This window comes from Brachyistius frenatus, unplaced genomic scaffold (assembly GCF_029030835.1).
Source record: "Brachyistius frenatus isolate BFR_SWC_R1_liver_20210118 unplaced genomic scaffold, ASM2903083v1 Contig_86, whole genome shotgun sequence".
Lineage (NCBI taxonomy): Eukaryota > Metazoa > Chordata > Actinopteri > Embiotocidae > Brachyistius > Brachyistius frenatus.
Window position 1 is genome coordinate 447,394 of NW_027210685.1, and position 20,775 is coordinate 468,168.

Genomic DNA, 20,775 nt, shown 5'->3' on the forward strand with positions numbered 1-20,775 from the left:
CACAGATTCAACACAAACCCTGAAATACACACAAGGACTGTTTTTCCCCCCACAGTTATTTTCACCCTGCTTTGCTGTGTCCTCCCTGCTATATTTACATACACCGTATAAATGTAAAAGCTCTGCAGTTTTTCCAGTGTGCCCCAGAGGGTACTGCAAATATGCTTCAGAGTGTGTATCGTATAGTTTTATGTCCTTCACCGTAGCCACTGTTGTGTGGATGAGGCTGTCTCACCAGCTTTCCTCTCACTGCGAGGAGCTTTGTAAAGGATATTTAAATTTTGACAGGTCGTGTCATGAAGACGTTCAAATAATCACCCAAACTGTGAGGAGCGTTTATAGTCACACTTCTGAGCATCCTGTAAGGGAGGAGCAACAATGCCAGAAGCAATGTGAAAAAAGACACTAGGTTCTTGACGCAGTGTGTGTGTGTGTGTCTGTTTGCCGTAATGGTGGCAATGTCATTGTGGTTCGACCCTTATGTAAATTGTAACCCTCATATCACATAATAGGGTAAAATACCACATTCATTTACTCAAAACTTCAAGGCACAATTCCCTCTGATCACCAGCATTGACATTCACTGTCAGCAGATAGCGATGGTCATTTTATGGAGCACAGAGACGACACAGAGATTTTATTTGACTCCTTTGGCTATCAGATGAGGGGTGCAGACTTTCTTTTCCATTTATGTTGTTTGGTTTAACTTGTCACATTGACAACATTTCTGCTGGTCATTGGTCACAAAAGGTTATATTTTCCCCTTCAAATTTGCTTTCTCAGACTGACAAACTTTGAAGTGAAGTTCAGTGTAGAGCCAAGCTAACATCTAACATCTTTGTGGCAAAATTTGTGAGAAAGTGGCAGAGTACTATTTGAAATTACTTTCAGTGAGAGCAACTACCATCTAGAGGATGCGATGAAACATGTGGAACATTTCTCAAAGAGGGGGAAATCCCGCAAATCTGAAAACTCGCACAAGAAGGCGAACCACGTCTATTTGACATGGTAACAGAGCTCTTCTCACCTCAACTTCAAGCCAGGCAGCATCATGAGACATCCCTATCCATACTTTTCCTGACCCTTTTTAATCTCACCCCTGACATATACCCAATATTACAGAAACATTAATAGAAAAAAAATAAAACACTGAAACTAAACTGAACTAGCAAACTGGCTTTAAAAACTAATCAAAGCTAAAGTGAATCTGTAAAATACCCAAACCCGGAAGGATTTGGACTGGAGGCTAACATGTCGGTGAGGTAAAAGAGTATACAAGTAACACACGCAAATCTGACTTGCATAAGTGTGCTGCAATTTCCATCCTCCATGTGACTATCATAGCACATGCCTTTATTAAGCACACCTTTAGGAAGTTTACAGTAAATCAGCTGATAACCAGTCTCTCACACACACACACACACACACACACACACACACACACACACACACACACACACACACACACACACACACACACACACACACACACACACACACACACACACACACACACACACACACACACACACAGAAGTGAGCATAATACAGATGCACACAAAGGCACTACACAGTTTATCTGCACCAAAGTGTGTGAGCCAAAGTGTGAGACCATAATGCTTGTAATACGATCCAATATCTTGTTTCAAAGAGCCCCATATTTGGTCATTAAAAGTATTTTATGGTTCTTATAATGGAAGGCGAGCACATTGGATTCCACCCACCCACTCCAACCCATCTCATTCTCCCTCTGCTACTGATGAAAATCGTTTATTGCCTCTTCTCCCCTGTTGTTGCCAGCTCCTTCTCTCCTTACCCATCCTAAATGTCTGACAATCATTCAAGTGATTGTTTACCTCCCTTCCGGCAGGAGCGGCCTCCCTCTCCATGTTAATTTGCCTGTAACTCACCCCAGAATACAGTGTGTTTCCCTGAGATTTAAGGCGCCCATTAGGATCCGAGCAGGCCAGTCAATATGATGATCACGCTCTTCCTATTAAAACCCATAAATACAGAAACACCTGCTCTATTGGGTGGGAGGAAGTATTTACTGACAAAGGAGGAGAAATGCTGGCGCCAATAAACACTTTTCTGTCATTTAATTTTTAAGTTTAATGGCATTTCGGAAAATAGTATTTCTTTGTCAGGGAAACAGTAGGTGAGTTTGTTTTCAGGGAAGACTGCTTGGTATCCTATAAGGAAGAACCATTCGTCGCCCTGTTGTCTTGTTTTATTTCTATTATTTAGGCTTTCCTCCTGAACTTGCTCTCCTCCCTTCTATTGTGTTAGGTCTGATGTGCTGACCTGTGTCTTCTCCCCTTTATGTAACAAACCCACATTGTTTTACCCCTCATTCCTCTCGCTGGTTGCCTCTGGCAAATATATTGTTATTCTGTCTTTCTCTCCCCCACTATTCCACTACCTACTCTATTTTTATACAGTAGGTCTGTCTTTCTTTCACCCCTTCTATTACCCATCTTTCTCTCCCAGCTTCCAGTTTGCATTTTTTTTTCCACGATGCTGACTGTAGGGAGAACTTCTCTGTCAATGTCCTCCTGCCCCCACCCCACTTTGTCCTCTGTCTACTGTGTTGTCTCTCACCCATCGCTTGCTTCATCATTCCACTTCCTCCCTCATGGCTGCCTTCATGTGAAGTGACGGCTGCTCACTGACCCCTTAGGAAACATCTTCTCCATCTCCAATAAGTGATGATATGTGCTGGCCTTGTTAGCAGCAACACACACACACACACACACACACACACACACACACACACACACACACACACACACACACACACACACACACACACACACACACACACACACACACACACACACACACACACACACACACACACACACACACACACACACAAACTCATTGTACTTTTATTGAATAATAAGCATTTATATCCACATAAAATGTAACTTGAATGTTCACAGAAAAACATGCAGGTAGGCTGTTACACATAAGACCTACAGTGATTAGTACAGTTATACACAACACAAATACACAGACTCACACAAATGCTGGAACACACAAAACAGCACACTCTATCAAATGTATCAATAATAGTGTGCACTAATAAGCACATATCACATATTGACTAAGTAACACACAAAGGAACAACCACATAACATTTACTCATAGACTGTATAAAGGCGTAATTGTAAGCACGCATCTATGCATGCACACCCAAACACACAGACGCAACCGTATATAAAAGTGGACGTAGCTTCCAGGTCTGAAAAATGAGGCCGATGCGGAAGTGCTTTCGGCTGCAATACCACCGAGTGCCGCTAGAGGTTGGCTCCAAATAGCCTCTGGCTCCACAGACTCACATTAAACCTCTCTAATGAAATACAAAAACAGTACATTTTTTCCATAAATTATTTTGGTGTTGCTATCTAAAGTTGCTCCTTTTTATTAGTTTCCTGGTGGTCCATCTGACAAATAATTCCATAATTAATGGGATGACGACAGCCAAAATATATTTTTGTCCAGATCTACACAAATACAGGCAAACTAATTCACTCAGGCACACACATAGCCATAACCCACACTACGGGGACACATATCTCAGATTCCAACAGACGCTCACTGTATGCTTTGTTCTTGGACTGTCCTAAAACCTTTTCCATGTCCCATTTTCAACCACTTACCCAGCATGTGTTGCTCTCATCGAAGGCTTTTAGGCCCTATTAGATGTTGATGCCAACCAGAGGCAGAGCAAAGCATGGATCAGACTACAGGGCGCCTCCGGTGCTCCCTATATATGTAACATAGAGAGCAGGCCTTAGCCTCTCTGTGTCTGCTTGCTGCCTTTACTGAACTGGCCACATTTATCTGGCCTTCTGTCTCAATTCATCAAGCATGAGTGCACTCCACAGCACCGTTGGAGCACTGTGGGTGGACGGAGAGAGAGAAAAGGGTGGGTTAGTGTTTAGACTCTTGATGTGTCTTTAGTTTGAGTACACATGCATTTTAAAATGCTTATTCATGATCTACGGGTTAAAAGTCCACCCATCTGATATTATGAGTATTGCTACTGTTTCTGTTAACCAGTACTGCTATGCCTACTTTGTTCTGCTGTTACAATGGTTACTTTTACCACAGTAGTTGCCTACTACTGCCAGTGTAAACAGTTCACATGAATTACTATTATTAAAATCCTATAAAAACCCACTACTGTGAAAAGTATTGGTTTTAAAACCCAGACCACAGAAAGTACTCTGCCTCCACACTAACACATTAGAGGCAAATTTATTTTTGTGGATCCAAACCTGGAAAAATACTCGTGACGTGGCTCTTGGAAATTCAATGTTAGGAGGATGGACTAATATACTTTTGTCCAACCATTGGATGCATTGATATAAAATGCACACATATACTCAACATCCCCAAAGGATGAATCATAATGACTTTAGTAATTCCCTACTGATGATACTATGCTTATCCAATGAAATGTATCACCATCTTTCAGATAAATTGGCGCCCTTATTTGTAGTATTTGCATTTAAATGGATTGTTTCTTAATTTATCTTTCGTGGCCAGTTTTTATCAACCCCAGTTGGTTGCCCTTATTGTAGCAAACAATTGTTCTAATTTTAGTCTGATTGTACTACTCTTTTTTTTCATTGCACTCTCTTGTAAGCTCATTTGACAATGCAACCCCTTGCAGCCCCTGCCACGCACCATACAATGGCCTATTTGGGTTTGAATAATGAGAAATTCAGAGTAAACCATCTAGACTCCTGTCATTTTCGAGTATGAGCAAATTGCTTCTTTTTTTTTTTTTTCATTTTCGTGTTGATGTAGGAAAGTGGGAGGTTTGACCTCAATACATCCAACTGCTGAAACAGCCAAACTTGAACTGAAGGTCAGCAACACTGGCATGGGATACTTGTCCATAATTGCATCGACCAGAGGGTACAGCAAAAGTCTGGGTTGAGTTGCGAAGAAAAGTGATGCAGCCTTGCTTGTATGGGTCATTAGTGGGTTATACTTCATACAGTCGCTATGCTAAATAGGCTGAAACTGGGGGCCATTTCCATTTTGAAGTGTTTCCACTGATGTAATTATTGATTTCTGCCATGTGAATATTTGACTCCGTAGGTAGTGGGTACATTTCTGTGCATTCTACAGTAATGACTGTGTTGGATATAAAGCTGTTGGAGACATGAGCACATTCTGGAAGTTAATATTAAATAAAGTCGACTTAATTCATGTTATTAGCAAAAAATACTGGCATAAAGATCTGCTCTGTTCAAATTAGTTCCACTGTCCAATCAGAAAGTATTTTAATCATGACACTGCTCTTCAAAGTATTAATGTGTACACTCAAATGACAACACAATAGTTGGTTGTAGTAGCTGTCATATATGGTATATCTGCTGAGGATGTACAGTAACATTTCTGGGAAGACTGCTTCATAGTCCATGCTCCACATTCAAGGACCTTTATAAGGACCAACTAAAAACACAAAAGGGTGCGTGCGATCAAGTATCAATGGCTACTGTATATTGAAAGTTGACACTGATTGTTTGGTTTAATTATCTTATTCAGATTTTCTGATACTAGTTTGCTTAATCATTTTACTTGTATTTCACATTATATGTAGATAATATTAAACACTGGTGTATTTTGGGACTTTGGATTTTTCAGTTCAAACAAAAAACAGTGGTTTTGTTGGCATCTATGTGGATTCGTCGCTTTTGGGCTCGTTCCACATAATCCTGACATTGTTGGTTTGATTGAGACTTCATGCATCATTCATGTTTCGCTTTCTCCCTCCATACGTGTCCTGTCATAAATACATTTTTGAAAAAACTAATTATATATATTTTTACTCCTCAAAGTTACACATCAACAAAACCATGAATTGTTATTTCAAGCAAACCTTAGGTATCATAATGGCACTGGTAACAATTTTTATACAAAAGTACAATGGCATGCATATAGACTTTCCCCGAAGTGAATTAGGTGCTAATGAACAACACAAACCACCTCTTTGCCCATTTTTGGATTGCTGGAAGTTAGGCGCAGTTTGCACTGCCAAAATGGTGGTGTTCGGACTCATCCACATTGAGCATCAAATCCGTTCTTCGGAAAAGTTGTGGGTGACGTCATGGAGGCTACGTGCCTTCTTTAATACAGTCTAACATGACGCATTCAGTGGAAGACGACTCGCTCCCTTTGTATCTATTGAGGAATTAATTCTAAAGTAATGAGAACAATGTCTTAGGGGACGGCACGGTGGTGCAGTGGTTAGCATTGTCGCCTCACAGCAAAAAGGTTCCGGGTTCAAATCCGGTCCTGGGCCTTTCTGTGCGGAGTTTGCATGTTCTCCCTGTGCTTGCGTGGGTTCTCTCCGGGTTCTCCGGCTTCCTCCCATCATCCAAAAACATGCACTTCAGGTCAGGTTACCTGGCGCCGCGGTCGTGGCAGCCTGCTGCAGCATCTCCCCCCTGAGAGCCCCCCTGCTGTAGTGAAGAAATTTCCCCTCGGGGATTAATAAAGTGTATAAAATCAAAATCAAATCAAAAATCTTAGTGTTAGGTGATTATACATCAATGAAAAATAAAATCATTATTGATATTACAGCACGTTCAGTTCCTGCCAATAGATCCCCTTAAATCCTGCTCACTGGTCGTTTAACATGTATTGAAGCCTGATGGTGAAAATGAGGCATATTACAAGATTGCAGGGCGTTTTGGTCTGATCTTGAGAATGTCAAGCTGTGGGAGCAAGAGACATTTAAGAATAATGTCAGGTGTGTTTTCAATAATGCAAGTTTAGAGGAAGAGAATATTAAAAACTGTAAGCCACCTCACCATGTCAGCACTGTTTTGTGTACAGAGTATTGGGGAAATTGGATCAGCTTTGTAAGACAAACAACTAATACAGCTAAAATGTGTGTAAAGCTGCATGCATATGGTTGATTTGTGTTAAACCACAGGCTCTGGACTTCTGGAAGAAGGAGGCCAGAGAGAGCCTAATGTTTCCCTGAATAGGGACATCTATTTGGGAACAAATTAGGCTCTGAAGCATATTAAGTATGTACATCCAAGCATGTGCAAGGCATCCCCCCGTCGTTATGTGAATAGCCACTGCTGGCTGGCTGTAGTCTTAAAAAAAAAAAAAAAAAAAAAAAAAATTCAATGATGGACTTTTTTATACTCTGCATAAACCTGCAGCAATATTTGCTGCAAAATGTTTGTGTGTGTGTATATTTTTCTATGAAGGTGTGTGACTAATATTTATGCATTATATGTGTTTGACACAACGTATGTTACATGTCTTTCTTCAGGCAAAGCTTCCACCTCTTACGCTTCTACGGCTGTAAAATGGAATCATCGTTCTTCCTCTCTCTTTCCATTCCTGTCTCTTTCACTTACACACACACACACACATACACACACACACACACACACACACACACACACACACACACACACACACACACACACACACACACACACACACACACACACACACACACACACATACCCTTAACCACAAAGAGCAGTGCCAGGGAACCAGCCATTGTGACAAACACCTCGAGGCAGACACCCCCTCCATGGCAATCCTCCATCTCTTGTGCAACAATGCTCACACACTCAAAGACAAACAGAAGAGACAAACTGCACATGTGCAGTTCAAAATTTATGAGCTTGTACAGCATTAACTTCAGCTGAACAGAAGATTTTCCTCTTTTGTTAATCTTGTTTCCGTTTCCTCTCATTTTCAAAGACTCTTCTACAAATCACTTCATCCAATTATTTTATTCTTCGTGTCATGCAGGTGCAGTCGCTACGAACACACACACAGGCAAACAAGATAAAAAAAATACAAATCATACATCTTCTAAATGTTATCTGTCTCATCAGTCCACTCGGTCTGGTAAACAGAGATAGAAGGATGAATAGTGCACATACATACATATCTATGATAAGTGTACATCGATTCCAACAGGGGTCTCTTGTGAAACAGCAATCAAATGAACATATGACAGCGATAGCACCTGCCCCTGCCTCTAAAGATAAGGAGGATGTAATAAGTGTGTCCGCACTTTGAGCCCACACACACTTGCACACAAACACGCACACACAAAGTAAACAGAGCACCATGGGGCGAGATGAATACAAAGTGGTGGAGAGTCATTCAGAGCAGAGAGTGGGATGCAGATGAGACGCCTACACCAGACTGAAAAAGAGTCAGTAAGAGAAAGAGAGACAGAGGATGAAATGGAATGCCAGAACGACGGCACTAAAAGGGAATACCAATCGATTTAACTATTCATATGTTGTGCGGCCATGATTAATGAAAAATCTCTCAGAGCTAAAAACTTAAATTAGAACGTCTTAGTCCACCAGAAAATTCCTTCCCCCTCATGGTTTTGCTTTTTCTTCATATTTATAAAGGAAATGGTCGATGCTTTTTCAACAGCGCAGCGATTCTGAAGGATGTTGGGGATTGTTTTAACTTGGTTCTTTCTATGTTATCATGTTATTTCATCATCTCACTTTATAGATTTTATTCTTCCAGCTTTCCTCCAGTGCTTTTACACTACATGCAGCTAATAAGCAATCAGATGAATCCAAGCCACCCGACCGCTTTATTTTTTAGCACTTCGTTCGACCATTTGTCAAAACCAATGTATGTCTGACAGTCATTTCCATTTTAGTTAGTCTGCCTCATCTTTAAAGTTGTTTTATTTTATTCTTAAAACTCACTGAAACACAGCAGAGGACGTTTCACACCAAAATTCGTATTTGCATCGTGATATCTGGAATACAGCTTTCACAGGTTATTCGTTTTTATCATTTTGATGGTGTGGTTAATAAACGCTCTGTCTTTGGCTGACTGATTTAAAGCGGTTTGTTGGCAAAGCTAAACAGGTTTTCATCACGTTTATGTTCATGCATTAACATACTGTACTTAAGATATGTAGCTGACCTTAAATTGTATAATTAGTGATGGCATTCTTTGAGCTAAATGCTAACGTTTTGTTCGCACCCAGCTTAAAGGTCTTGTGAAAATTCTGATTTAATTAACGACTGAAAGTGGAATTTTCTTGCTTTGAAAATAAATTGATACGTTTTTATCCAATGTCCTTTTCCCAAAACGTCATGGTGTGCAATAACTTTTAAGATGAAATTGTTTTGCATGTGAGAACTAAATTATACATTATTAGCTGCCAGCTAAGTTTTATTGTTGCAGTTAAGGAAATCATTTCAAAGCTGTATTTTAGGACACCACTTCTCAGAGTTCCAAACAATGTTGTCTGTGTGACAATTCACGCCCAGATGAATTTAAGAGCGATCCTGTTGTGTTAGTGCCACCTACCCTCTCTGGTGAAACAACCACTGCTGAGTGATAGAAAACACAATACTAACTGTGCGACACTTGGGATTTTTTCCGGGAATGTCACCTCAGACAACCATCTTATTCCAAAGCAAGGGCTTCCATCAGTGGGACACAAGCTCAATCACCATTGTGTTACGTTAGTCACTGATAGAGAGATGACAGCCATTTATTTAAATGATAAACTTCAAGATTATTATTCTGAGTTAAAATGTGCCCTTTTTTTTCATACATTTCAATTCCAGAAAAAAAGAAACATATTACCCCACTGGACGCTGTGTGTCTGTGTACGTGTGTGTTTTTACCGATATCCTCCTTATGTTTGTGTGTAGGTCTGATCCGGCTTCGTTCAAGCCCACCACCTCGTCTCCAGGGTGTCGAATATGTCCTCAATGTTACAGCCACAGATGACAACGCCTCTGGGGGACCTCAGGTATTGTCATCCACGGCCCAGGTCATAGTAGGAGTGGACGACGTGAATAATAACAAGCCTGTTTTTGAGAAGGTAAGACGAGCCAACACACACTTGATTCATTGATGTTGTTGCTCCTCATTAGTCTGCATGTGGTAGGTGCGTCATAAATATCTGCTCTCCTGGTCGTGGTGCAAGTTTTTTGATCTTCTTTTACTTTTCTTTCATCAATCTCTCTCCACCTTTTCCTTTACTAGTTTTCCTTTTCTTTCTCTGTCGATCCCCTGTAGGTCTCCACCATCACTCCTCTGTATCCCTGTCTTTCTCTTTCTATCTCCTCTATTCATTAGCCTCTATCTCTCCTCTCTGGAGGAGCGATTAGTGTGCTTGACCCTCATCTCTGCTCTCTCATCGCTCTCCTACATCATCTTGGTTGTTTAATTAAAGCTTTAAGGGACGTGTGAGAAATCCCTACTGACTCACTCCAGAGGAGCTATGTCTCCACCTGATTTTTTTTATAGCCATGTCTCCCTTTTAAATGAGGTGACTTTTCAAGCCCCCCGAGGTATCACAAGCCAAGATTAGGAGCAGGGACGTACTGAGTAAACCTAGCTTATTCTCTCATCGGGGAGCGTGAATGCCAAGTGTTTCCCTTTCGGCTTCACTTCTTAGCAGGAAGTAACAGAGGGACAGGCGACAAGATGAGAGCCAAGAAAGGAGAGAGAAGAGAGATTCTTGGTCCTCAGTATTTCATGTGCTCTGTGTGCTCAATTGTCTCTCACAGGAATTTTCTTGTGATGTCCACAAAGAAGTGAATATGATTCATCCTTCTTTTCTGCTGGTTGGATGCTAATTGCAATGAACAAGTCAAAAGGACAATTTAAACAGATAACTGAAGGTAAATCGAAATTAACAGATGAAGGAAATACAAATGTATAAATAAAGGTGAACATATAGATAGACGTAATATAGACAAACAAGGCGATTTACTTGTGTGTCAAATGTTTGTTTTAAATAGAATAAAATGAAATTCTGGGACTTAAAAGTAAAATAATACAGAGTTTTGGTTTCTCAGTAAATAAAGACATCCGAGGTTAGTTGGTATTTCCTCTGTCGCTGGGAGCCAGCAGCAGGACACTGAAGCAGAAAGACCCTTTTATCTTGTTTTGATGCTCAGTCTTATAACATACTGTAGCATCTCCGGAGCTCAGGGCTGGATCAGTGGACCGAGACAGAAGGAGTAAGAGACACACACAGAGAGGTAGTGATACAGAGAGGCAGGATCTCTCAGATGTAGCAGGATCCTGCATGTTCCTGCAGCATGGATTTCAGACTACAAACCCACAGGCACTGATTACATTCATTTATTAACCTTTAATATGCCAGTGACCTGCTCTTAGATAGGTCTTATTGGCTTCAATTTATGCATTTTTAGTAATTGAAAAACACAGGAGAGATATTTGGACCAGGCTGTGTGGGCAAAGCATGGAGAAAAACACCTGACAGAGCATCTATAAAGTATTACTTCTGAAATCAAAACACACTGGAACAAGATGAACAAAAAACAAACACAAGGAGCGTCGGTGAGTGAATTCAATTTAGATCTTGTTCCCGAGTTGCTGAGATGGTTCCCATCCCACTGTCTGTCCATCCATTCACCCGTTCTAACTCTTTACTGGGTATCCTGGTATTACCAGAACCATATTCACTCTTTAAATATGAGGGTTTGCCCACGGTCAATTGACAATTATTTCCTGTTGTGTCTTAATGAGCACTGACCAAAGTTAACTTTGAAACTTTTTATTTCTAATGTATCCCATCTACTCTTGGAATCTCTTTGTGTTTAGACTTACTTTATTTGTATATGAAATGTCTGCTCTGTTTATTCTTAAGATGATTTATTGTACATTGACTAACAGTTAGTAACACAGCACTACCTTTGAAGCACCACATGCATATCTTCACCAAACTCCCTCTGTACTCTATGTAAGGTAAATCAAACTTAGAAACATGGAGACAAATATTTCCAAAGCTTCTCGTGGCCACCGATGGAAAGGTTGAAGGACTACATAAAGGTAGTGCCTTGTTGCATGATAGAAGAAAGGAGGACTGAGGAGAGGAGCTACAAAGCAAGAAGGGAGGCAGGAGGTAATGAGAACATCAGAAGATTTTTTTTTAAAAAGCTCCCCTGCCATTAATTAGGTGTCAAAGGAAGGCGTTAACCAGCAGCACTGACAGCTTTCTTCTCTTCCTCTGTGTGTGGCACATCAGTATCAATGCTCCAGTGAGGCAGGGAAAAGGAAAGAGTTGATGGAGACAAAGTAAGAAAGAATCTGGCTACATCAACCCAGACGCATATTTAGGCCACCTCCGAATGTGGCCTGAACAGATCAGAGCTCACTGCTTCCTGAGGGTGTTTCCATCTGTACTTTTGCTGGCCACTTGTGGTCCGATCACGGCCAGGTCGCATATGTCCGGATTAAAATAGCCAAATGGAAGCAACATAGTGTGTTGCATTGCGAGTGACCCAAGGAATCCGATTGGATTTGCATTTCAAACCACCTCCGTGGTTTCAATCCGGTTTGCAAAAATCCCATTACATTGTTTTTTTTCTATCTATACTCAAAAATCAATCCAGATACAATCTGGAAATGACGAAGAAAACCGTTTTGGGCTGGCAGTCTGAACAAGGCCAAATAAATGCATGTTTGATGGAGACGTGGGTTTGGGTTTTAGGGTGAAATAAAAACATTTTACTTCCTGGTGTATCTCACCCTTCAGATGGAAAAGCCAGGATTCCTCAACATTAATTAAATTCAAATTGAAAACATCTAATTAATAATTTAGAGGTATTATTTGTGATGTTTCAAATATATTACATCGTGCAGCATTCCTTTAAAATGCACACAATATTTTGAGATGGGAATAAAACACAGTGTTATTCATACTGTGAAGAATCTGTTCTTCAGTGTGTCTTCTTCCCAGTTTTATCCATGTGATTATAAGGAAGAGAGCACTTTTACTGTGCTGCCATGAGGTCATTACTGCATACAGTGGTAGGGAAGGAAAACAGCAGTTCTAACGTGTTGTTTTAGTGGTTGGTAGGTGAGGGAGCATTGTTTTTGGACTTTTTACTTGTTATGTAAGAGCTGATTTTTGCATCTTACCAGTTTAATGTCACTGCAGTCTGAATGAATGGAATGGAAGTTCACATGTCAATTGTTCAATGACCACAAACTATGTCGCTTTATATATTTTAAACTGTTGTCTGTTTTTTTATGTGACTCAATTACACATTTTGCTATGCAGCTGAAAGGGTAAGCTGACATTTTAGCATGAGAATATGTGCATTTGAGTATCGACCTTGTTATGGTACGACAATAACAATGGTTTGAAAGTTGAACTTCACTATTCCTCCAGGAAAGTTGCTTGGCAACAGTTAAGGGCCACAAGTTTGAATAAATAATATTTGTTTAAAATAATTTAATTCCAGGTGGATCACAGGATCCCATCATCACCAAATTTGTATTTGTCTGATAGGAATGTACCAAATATTTTGTTCAAATAAAACTGCAGACATGTTCTGGTATGCTTTGAAGGCTCTCTCAACAAAAAAAACACACAGGGCGTTTCAAAAGTTCAACATACTTCATGTTCACAGGAGTCACAGTGTACAAAACCGAGCAGCTTTTAAACACTTTTGCCAAATGGGGGTCGGGATCAGCTGCAGGACCCCTGAACCTACGACCACCACTCTAAACGAGTAGAGCAGAAGTAGAAAACAAATGCATTGAAAAAAAAAAAAATCCAGGACACTGATTTCTCACTCTCTTTCTGTTTTTGCTCTTTATTGTCCATGTTACACCTTTTGTACCACAGTACGTATTGTAATCTTTAAGCTGTCTTTTCATAACATTCCTCCTCCCACACTCTCACTGTTTCATTGGAATAGAGTATTGATCTAGGTTTCTTCATACTTGGCTTCTGTTCCTCCCACCTCCTCTTCTCTTCCGCTCTCATTCTGCTTAGTGTCAGCAGTATCGAGAGAGCACATCAGTCCTGGAGAACCAGCCAGCTGGGACGTTTGTTCTGCAGGTTCACGCTGTGGATGCCGACGAGGGCTCAAATGGAAGGGTCGCATATGGCTTCATGCACAAAGACTCCACTGTGCCCGCATTTAGTATACACCCAGACACAGGTACTGAAACACACAAATACTCACTTGCACAAGGAGTACACATACTTTTGTCCCAGGGGAGATTCTTCTGCAGGCTCAATTACTTTTAGCATATATGTCATGCTTGATACAGTGCACTAAGGCATGCAGTGAGACTAAGTATATTTGCATTTAAAGAAAATATATTGCATTTTTATTTTTTTTTAAAATGCCAGACAGAATAAAATGTACAGTGATCATCATTTTGTAGCCTAAATGAAGCACCATAATCCAGCGTTGTGTCTCGATGTATAGTACGAGGGACAATCCAAAAATTCTGAGACTGTTCCTGTCGTGCACAAACAAAGCATAGCACAGTAATGCACATTGAACAGGGGAAATTATACGTTTCAACGGTAAACATTCCAAGTTACTTCACTTGAGCAATTTAAGCACCTGGTTACACATGTTTTGATGACCGCTGGCATGTGTGTATTGATGTTTTTACCGTGGACTTCAGCATCGCATTTTGTGTCACACTTTAAAAATCGGTAACGGACACACTTGAGATCCTTAAGAAAGCGTAAGGCAATGAAGCAATGAGCGAGGCGATGTGTTTTGAGTGGCATTCGCATTTCAATAGGGACAGAACATCACTGTCCAAGACTGAAGAAGACACGTCGACTCAGAGGTGCTACTAGGTGGGTTTTCTTTGACATTCGCAGGATTGTGCACCATGAATGTGTACGCTGGGACTGTCAATGCTGAGTTCTACTGTGATGTTTTGAGGTGTCTGAGGGAAAACATTCAGTGCAAACAAGCTGAGCTGTGGCGCCATGGCAGTTTAGTTCTCCAAAATGATGACACATCTGCTCTCAGCGGATTTAAAACACACTTATTTCTCACCTGCAACAACACAATCAGCGCTCCCCACCACCCCTGCTGACTGGATTTGGTTCACTACAAATTATTTCAAGCTATGTAACTTGAAATACTTACTCATGGAGGTTATTGCTTCCCTTGCTCAATGCACACCACTGTGCTGCTCTCTGTTCGTGCGAAAGAGGTACAATCTTAGAACTTTTTGATCACCCCTCGTAAATGTTTTAAGACTGGTTTGATAACTTTTCACAACACTTCACACAGAAGAAACCCTACAGCTATTTCTACACTCTAAATGTCTTTGAAGCATATCTCAGCCTAACTCATTGTGTTGTCTGCTTTAAAAAATTGGGGTCAAAGGAAAATAGCATTAGCAGCATCAGTTCAAAGGTCGCAAACTACAGCAAATAACCTGTTCATTTTTACATGTAGTCAAATCAGTGGTTTCTTTCGAATGTCAAAAATAGAAGACTAAGTACCATACGACATATACAATGTACCTTTCACTTCATTACTTCAAAATAAGTAATGAAGATGATTCTCTTTGATCTTGATAAAAACTACTAATTTGCTTTCCCACTCAGCTCCTCATCTGCTTGACTGTTTTAAGTTTAGCTTCAAGGCGAGCAAAGGGAATTATTTTCGTGTTGAACTACAAATGCTCTGGGGACACGACACCAAGCAGTGTTTGGTATGATTCGGCTGTCTGATCATCTTGGTTATCTTGGCCTCTCTAGGAGTAATTGTGACAGCCAGGAAATTTGACCGGGAGCGCCAGCGGGAGTATGCGGTGACGGTGACAGCCACTGACCAGGCAGCTGACCCACTGATTGGCATTTGTCAGCTCAACATCCTCATCCTGGACCAGAACGACAACAGCCCCAAGTTTGAGAACCTCCGATATGAGTGTAAGTTCATGTCAGTATTAATCCATTCTGGAAGTAAAGAGTCTGAGACAGCTCAACCTGCTGCATTACAGAAGGAAAACACGTTTAAATGGATTAAAAACAAGCAAAGGAAGAAAACATATTTGATATTTTGACAACAAAACTGATGAAGATTTGTTTAAAAAGTTTGTTTTAGTTTGTTGTCACTCCAGTATTTCAGAATCACAGGGATACCGCCTGACCCTAATGTAAACCTTTAACTAATTATTAGTTTGTTCTGTCTTGGTGTCCCATGGGATTTTCTTGTCATTATAACCAAGTATGATTTGGTTCTGACTTGAAGTGTTTTGTTATGCTGCATAAATATTGTCAAACTGGTGAATATGCTCCTTAATGAGCTTGCGTACTCGTTGCTTGCAGCAGTTTGAGCTGATTTGCTCACTGCACTATTACACACAGTGTAAAATACTACAAAAGAATGAAATGTACAGCGGTGTAACGCTCACGATTTCTTCTCCTCTTGCAGACTTCCTGCGTGAAGATACCATGATTGGAACAAGTTTTTTGCGTGTGGCCGCTCATGATGACGACTTTGGCACCAATGCAGCCATCATGTACTCCATGTCAAATGAACAGCCGGAGTATCTCAGAGTCAACCCACTGACAGGCTGGGTGTATGTCAACCAGCCCATCTCACAGGTACACACACATTGTGTACAAACACGAATATATAAATAAACCACACACGGGACACTTTCCACTTGCTATTAAAAAAAAAGGTTACATCATATACTCCAAGTTGCATGTTGGAGTTTGTCCTGTGTTTCTAGTGTAGCAGATAAGCAGAGCAAATATATTTTTGAACTAAGATGAGTGGATGTTCTCAGAGCTAATTAGCCTCATGTGGTCACTCAATAAGCTCCACTCACACAAAGGCTCTTCAAGGAAATTGTGCAAGTTCACTCAAGAATTCTTAAAAGGCTAAAAATTAACACTAGACTGTAACTGAACAACATGTTGTTTATCTCAGCATATGGCAAGACAAAAAGGCATGTTTTCATTTAAAAGTCCAGCAGCCAATAGCAGTGAGGCAGCCTGCCTATGCTCTAGTCTTCACTGGAGCCTTTTTTTTTTTTTTTTTTTTTTGCCTACTACTTCCCTCACTTCATTGCCTCTAAACCTTTAATTTACTAACATAAGAACACAAACAAGCAACAACAAAATTGCTATGTAGCATGTGCAAAACAAGTGTGCACCTCAGATGAGTGCCATAGTCGACAATAGCAATAAAAGCCCCAAAACCGGCACCTCACATTCTCACAGTGCCAAGAAGAATGAACGTTTGTATCCTACTGACACCTGGCACTATGCCAGCAGTGTTACCTGGGAGAAAGCTTTCCTTGAACTATCCATATTTGAAGATACAAATGTATTCCACCAATAAGTGGAATTGCATAAAGTGTAACATACACATTTGCCTACACATTTACTTCAGCCTGTGCCAATATGACAGTCTCAGTATTTTAATCGCTCACAGCAACGACCGGAATTTGAAACGTTTTTATAACTACAAAAAAATCTTGAAAATGGATCTCAGGCACTCTGAGATATTCTTTCATGCATGAATTTGAAACACCTTCCAAGAGGCAGACTGTGTCTGCACATATCGCCCATAATCCGGTGCATGAAAGCAGAAGGTCATGAACAAAATTGAAAAAAAGTGAACTGGTGTCATTCTTGTTTTTCTTTCATTTTCTTCACCAGCATGTGTCATTTAACCGGCACTGGAAGTGCAGACTCTTGGTTAACTTCTTTTCTGTAGTTACAAGAACAGATCGTTTCCCCCTGATTGCAGTGGATAAAGCTAATTGCTCTTGTAATGGTTACAAAACTCTGCTGCTCTACAGTGAGCCATGCCCTTAAATCAATACACTTATCTTTAAGTATGTTTGTGTTTACCCGAATGCAGCCTACAGTCAATTTCCCCCTGCACAGAAGTGGGGAAAATGGATTGTTTGCGGAGTCATCTAAATTCACAGTGTTGTTCAGTATTTAAGGAAGCTACAATCATCACTGTGTCACATTAATCATCAGCGTGAGAACGCATCATCACTCGGTCTTGTCTCCTCTTCCTTTTTTTCTGCTCTTCATCTGTGTTGACTTTTGTGCCACAGAGGACCTACATCACCAGGGACATTGTGGCTACTGACGGAGGCAACAGGAGCAGCTCAGTGGAGCTGGCTGTCACCATCACCAACGTGAAGAACCAGCCTCCACAGTGGGAGAAAGACAGCTACAGTGTGGTCATACCAGAAAACACGGTCCGGGACACGCCCATCGTGGTATGTTGGCTGGCGGGTGTGGTAGATGGCACACATAGGACACAGATGCACAAACACATACGGGTGCATTTCTGGCAAATACACAAAAGGAGTATGTGTACATTTGTTACACATGCAAATAGCCGTGTCTAAATACCTTATAAACTTAACTTAACCTCACAAACAAGGTGGCCCAAAGATTAGAAAAGCAGGATTATGACTTGAAGGTTTGATCTCCTTACCATCACGATGAAACTGGATGGGTAAAGTGAAAAAGCAGTGTTTGCCCCTCCCTCATTACCACCAGAGAAGAGAAGATGACAGATGAGAAGGCCCATTGAAACAGCATGTTGTGCATGCATTTGCACAGTAAGCGTGCACGCATTAAGCTGCAGCCACACGTAGGCGTGCGCTCACTTATCCAGCCATGATGAAATATGCACATGTACTTACATGTAGCCACGCAGACATGGAGACATTTTTGCTGACTTAAAACATGTTCAGTTGTGTTGTAATTATTGATTGACATATTGATTTACACATGGCGATCTACATGAACATCACACCAAAACATGTGTCACATGAGTTTCTGCACATGTGGAATTGAGTTGGCAGTAAGGATTATGCCTGTGTGTCCAACTTTCGGCACCAATTTGCAAATAAGTCATGGCGGTATTTTCATTTTCCTTATTAAAGGTAAACTCATCTTTTTCTATGATCGGATGCTACGATGTATCAACCTGGGAGTTGATGATATTTGCTCGGCAAACTTTTTCACTTTGGTCTATAATCATGGGGGAGTTGTGGCAAACACTGTTTTTTCCTGGTTACATGAATATGGAATAGGAGAAAGTGGCAACAGACACGTGTACAAAAAAACGTTCTTTGTATACATTTTAACACTCAAACCAGCTTTCATAAAAGCTGCAAGCTAAAAGTTGCTTGACATCCTGGTGTCAAGACATACCAGGGGACTGTAAAATCCCCGGCTCATTTAAGGCCAGAGATGTCTGCATTGTATCCCTGAAGTTGCTCTTTATCTTCCTAAACCATCTTCCCTCAGTCTCTTATCACAGCTTCAATGTATTTTTAGGAGGTTTAGTCAGTTCTAATCAAAAGTGATCAACAGTGTAACTTGACAGGGGAGCAACGGGTTTACAAACCACAGTAATATAAAAATGCAGACATTTAAAAACACTCGTACCTTCACTGATTCATTACGTGTTCAGTTCAGATGTATCCTACCACATTTCATAACTCATAGGCACTTCCTTTAAATGCCACTTACTCATGTTTAACTAACTGGCAGTGTTTTCTAAAGCTCTCTTGGAAGCAATTGAGGCAGAGGGGACTTCTTTTTTATTGTAATGTGTGTTGATGTTTGTGAAAAACGCTAATAAAGGAAAGAAAAAAGAGCGCAGTCCCTGCAGTACAGCGTATTAATCGAGATTGCAGCTCAGTGTTGATTTGACTGTTATGCTACAATGACTCTCAGTGGGATGTAAAATATTTGCCGTTGACATTTGAGGTTTTCATGGCCTAAATCAGTGCATACAATAGTCAGACATGTGTGCCAGTTGTGCATGCCTAAGAGGGTGGCTCATTATTGCAGCCGCCATGGTCTGCAGGTTGAATGGATACAGTGAGGTCAGCCATAGGCAGGCCGCATCACGCCCAAGATGGCATTTTTTATTTTAATTGGGGTTTATATGGCATCAGCTTTGAATAGCCTCTCCTTAATTAGTTTAGGGAGAATGCAGTATGAAGAGCAGAGCGTATTTCAATTTGATCCCACAGGATTTCACAGGGTTGTTGTCTATTTTAACAGTTTGATACTTCCTAATATTTTTGTGTTCATTACAATGGGCAGTAAAAAAATATTTTCCATTTGGGCAGATCCATTTTCACTACTTAAAATGCACACTTCACTCAACGCTCAACAGCAGCCGTTCCTGTCCTGAGGATCACTCCTGGAATTTAGCATTTTTCCAGCTCTCACAGTTGGCAATTGGAAACATGTACAGATTCTGTCAAATGCAAATGACTGTCAGCTTTTAAGATTTTGTTCTATTGGTAATCTCTCACTTACACCACAACAGGATCAATGGTTATTTCCAAAAGTTAGGAAATAGCAGGGAGACAAAAAAAAAATTAAAAAAAATCAATCCCCATATTTACATCTGTGTGTCCATGTACACAGGGCAAACCTTTCTTTTGGGTTTAGCTGTCTGTCTTAAATTGGGTAAAATGACAAATACAACTTTCTGGAAGTCAGTGTAAATTGTTTGAAGTGTTAAAATAGGAACTTCAACAAATAACATTGGTTACACTTTACTGAATGGTGTATGCATTATCAAGGACTCAAGTGTGAATTCCTTTCACTTTTACCCACAATGGATAGTAAAGGACAAATGGTTCAGAACTTCACTTTAGGGGAAACAAACATGATAAACTCATGAGTTACTAATGCTTAGTTAATTATGGTGTCTGTGCTGCAGAGTTTGGTCTAGTTGCCCAAAATGCTTAGAATTCATCACGATCATGATTAATAAATCCTAATCATTGATGATGTACTCACCTTATTAATGCTTTAAATAATGTGTTGTTCATGCATGAGATCATGAATAAAAGACTTTGAACTGCATGAAATAATGCGTAAGTCAGGAACTCATGTATCGATTCATGATAATTTATGTACCACAACATTAGTTAAATACTTTATGGACACGGTGGGTTTTCCCTGGGAGC

General features: G+C 40.4%; 1 protein-coding gene across 1 annotated transcript in view; it reads left to right on the top strand.

The window, feature by feature from the left end:
- LOC138627487 (neural-cadherin) overlaps positions 1 to 20,775 on the top strand; it is a 258,275-nt gene that overhangs the window by 91,461 nt on the left and 146,039 nt on the right. Inside the window, exons 8-12 of the mRNA XM_069709839.1 lie at positions 9,702 to 9,874; positions 13,811 to 13,979; positions 15,557 to 15,727; positions 16,233 to 16,405; positions 17,881 to 18,048. Of these exons, the coding sequence (XP_069565940.1) occupies positions 9,702 to 9,874; positions 13,811 to 13,979; positions 15,557 to 15,727; positions 16,233 to 16,405; positions 17,881 to 18,048 (854 nt within the window). The remainder of the gene's footprint in view (positions 1 to 9,701; positions 9,875 to 13,810; positions 13,980 to 15,556; positions 15,728 to 16,232; positions 16,406 to 17,880; positions 18,049 to 20,775) is intronic.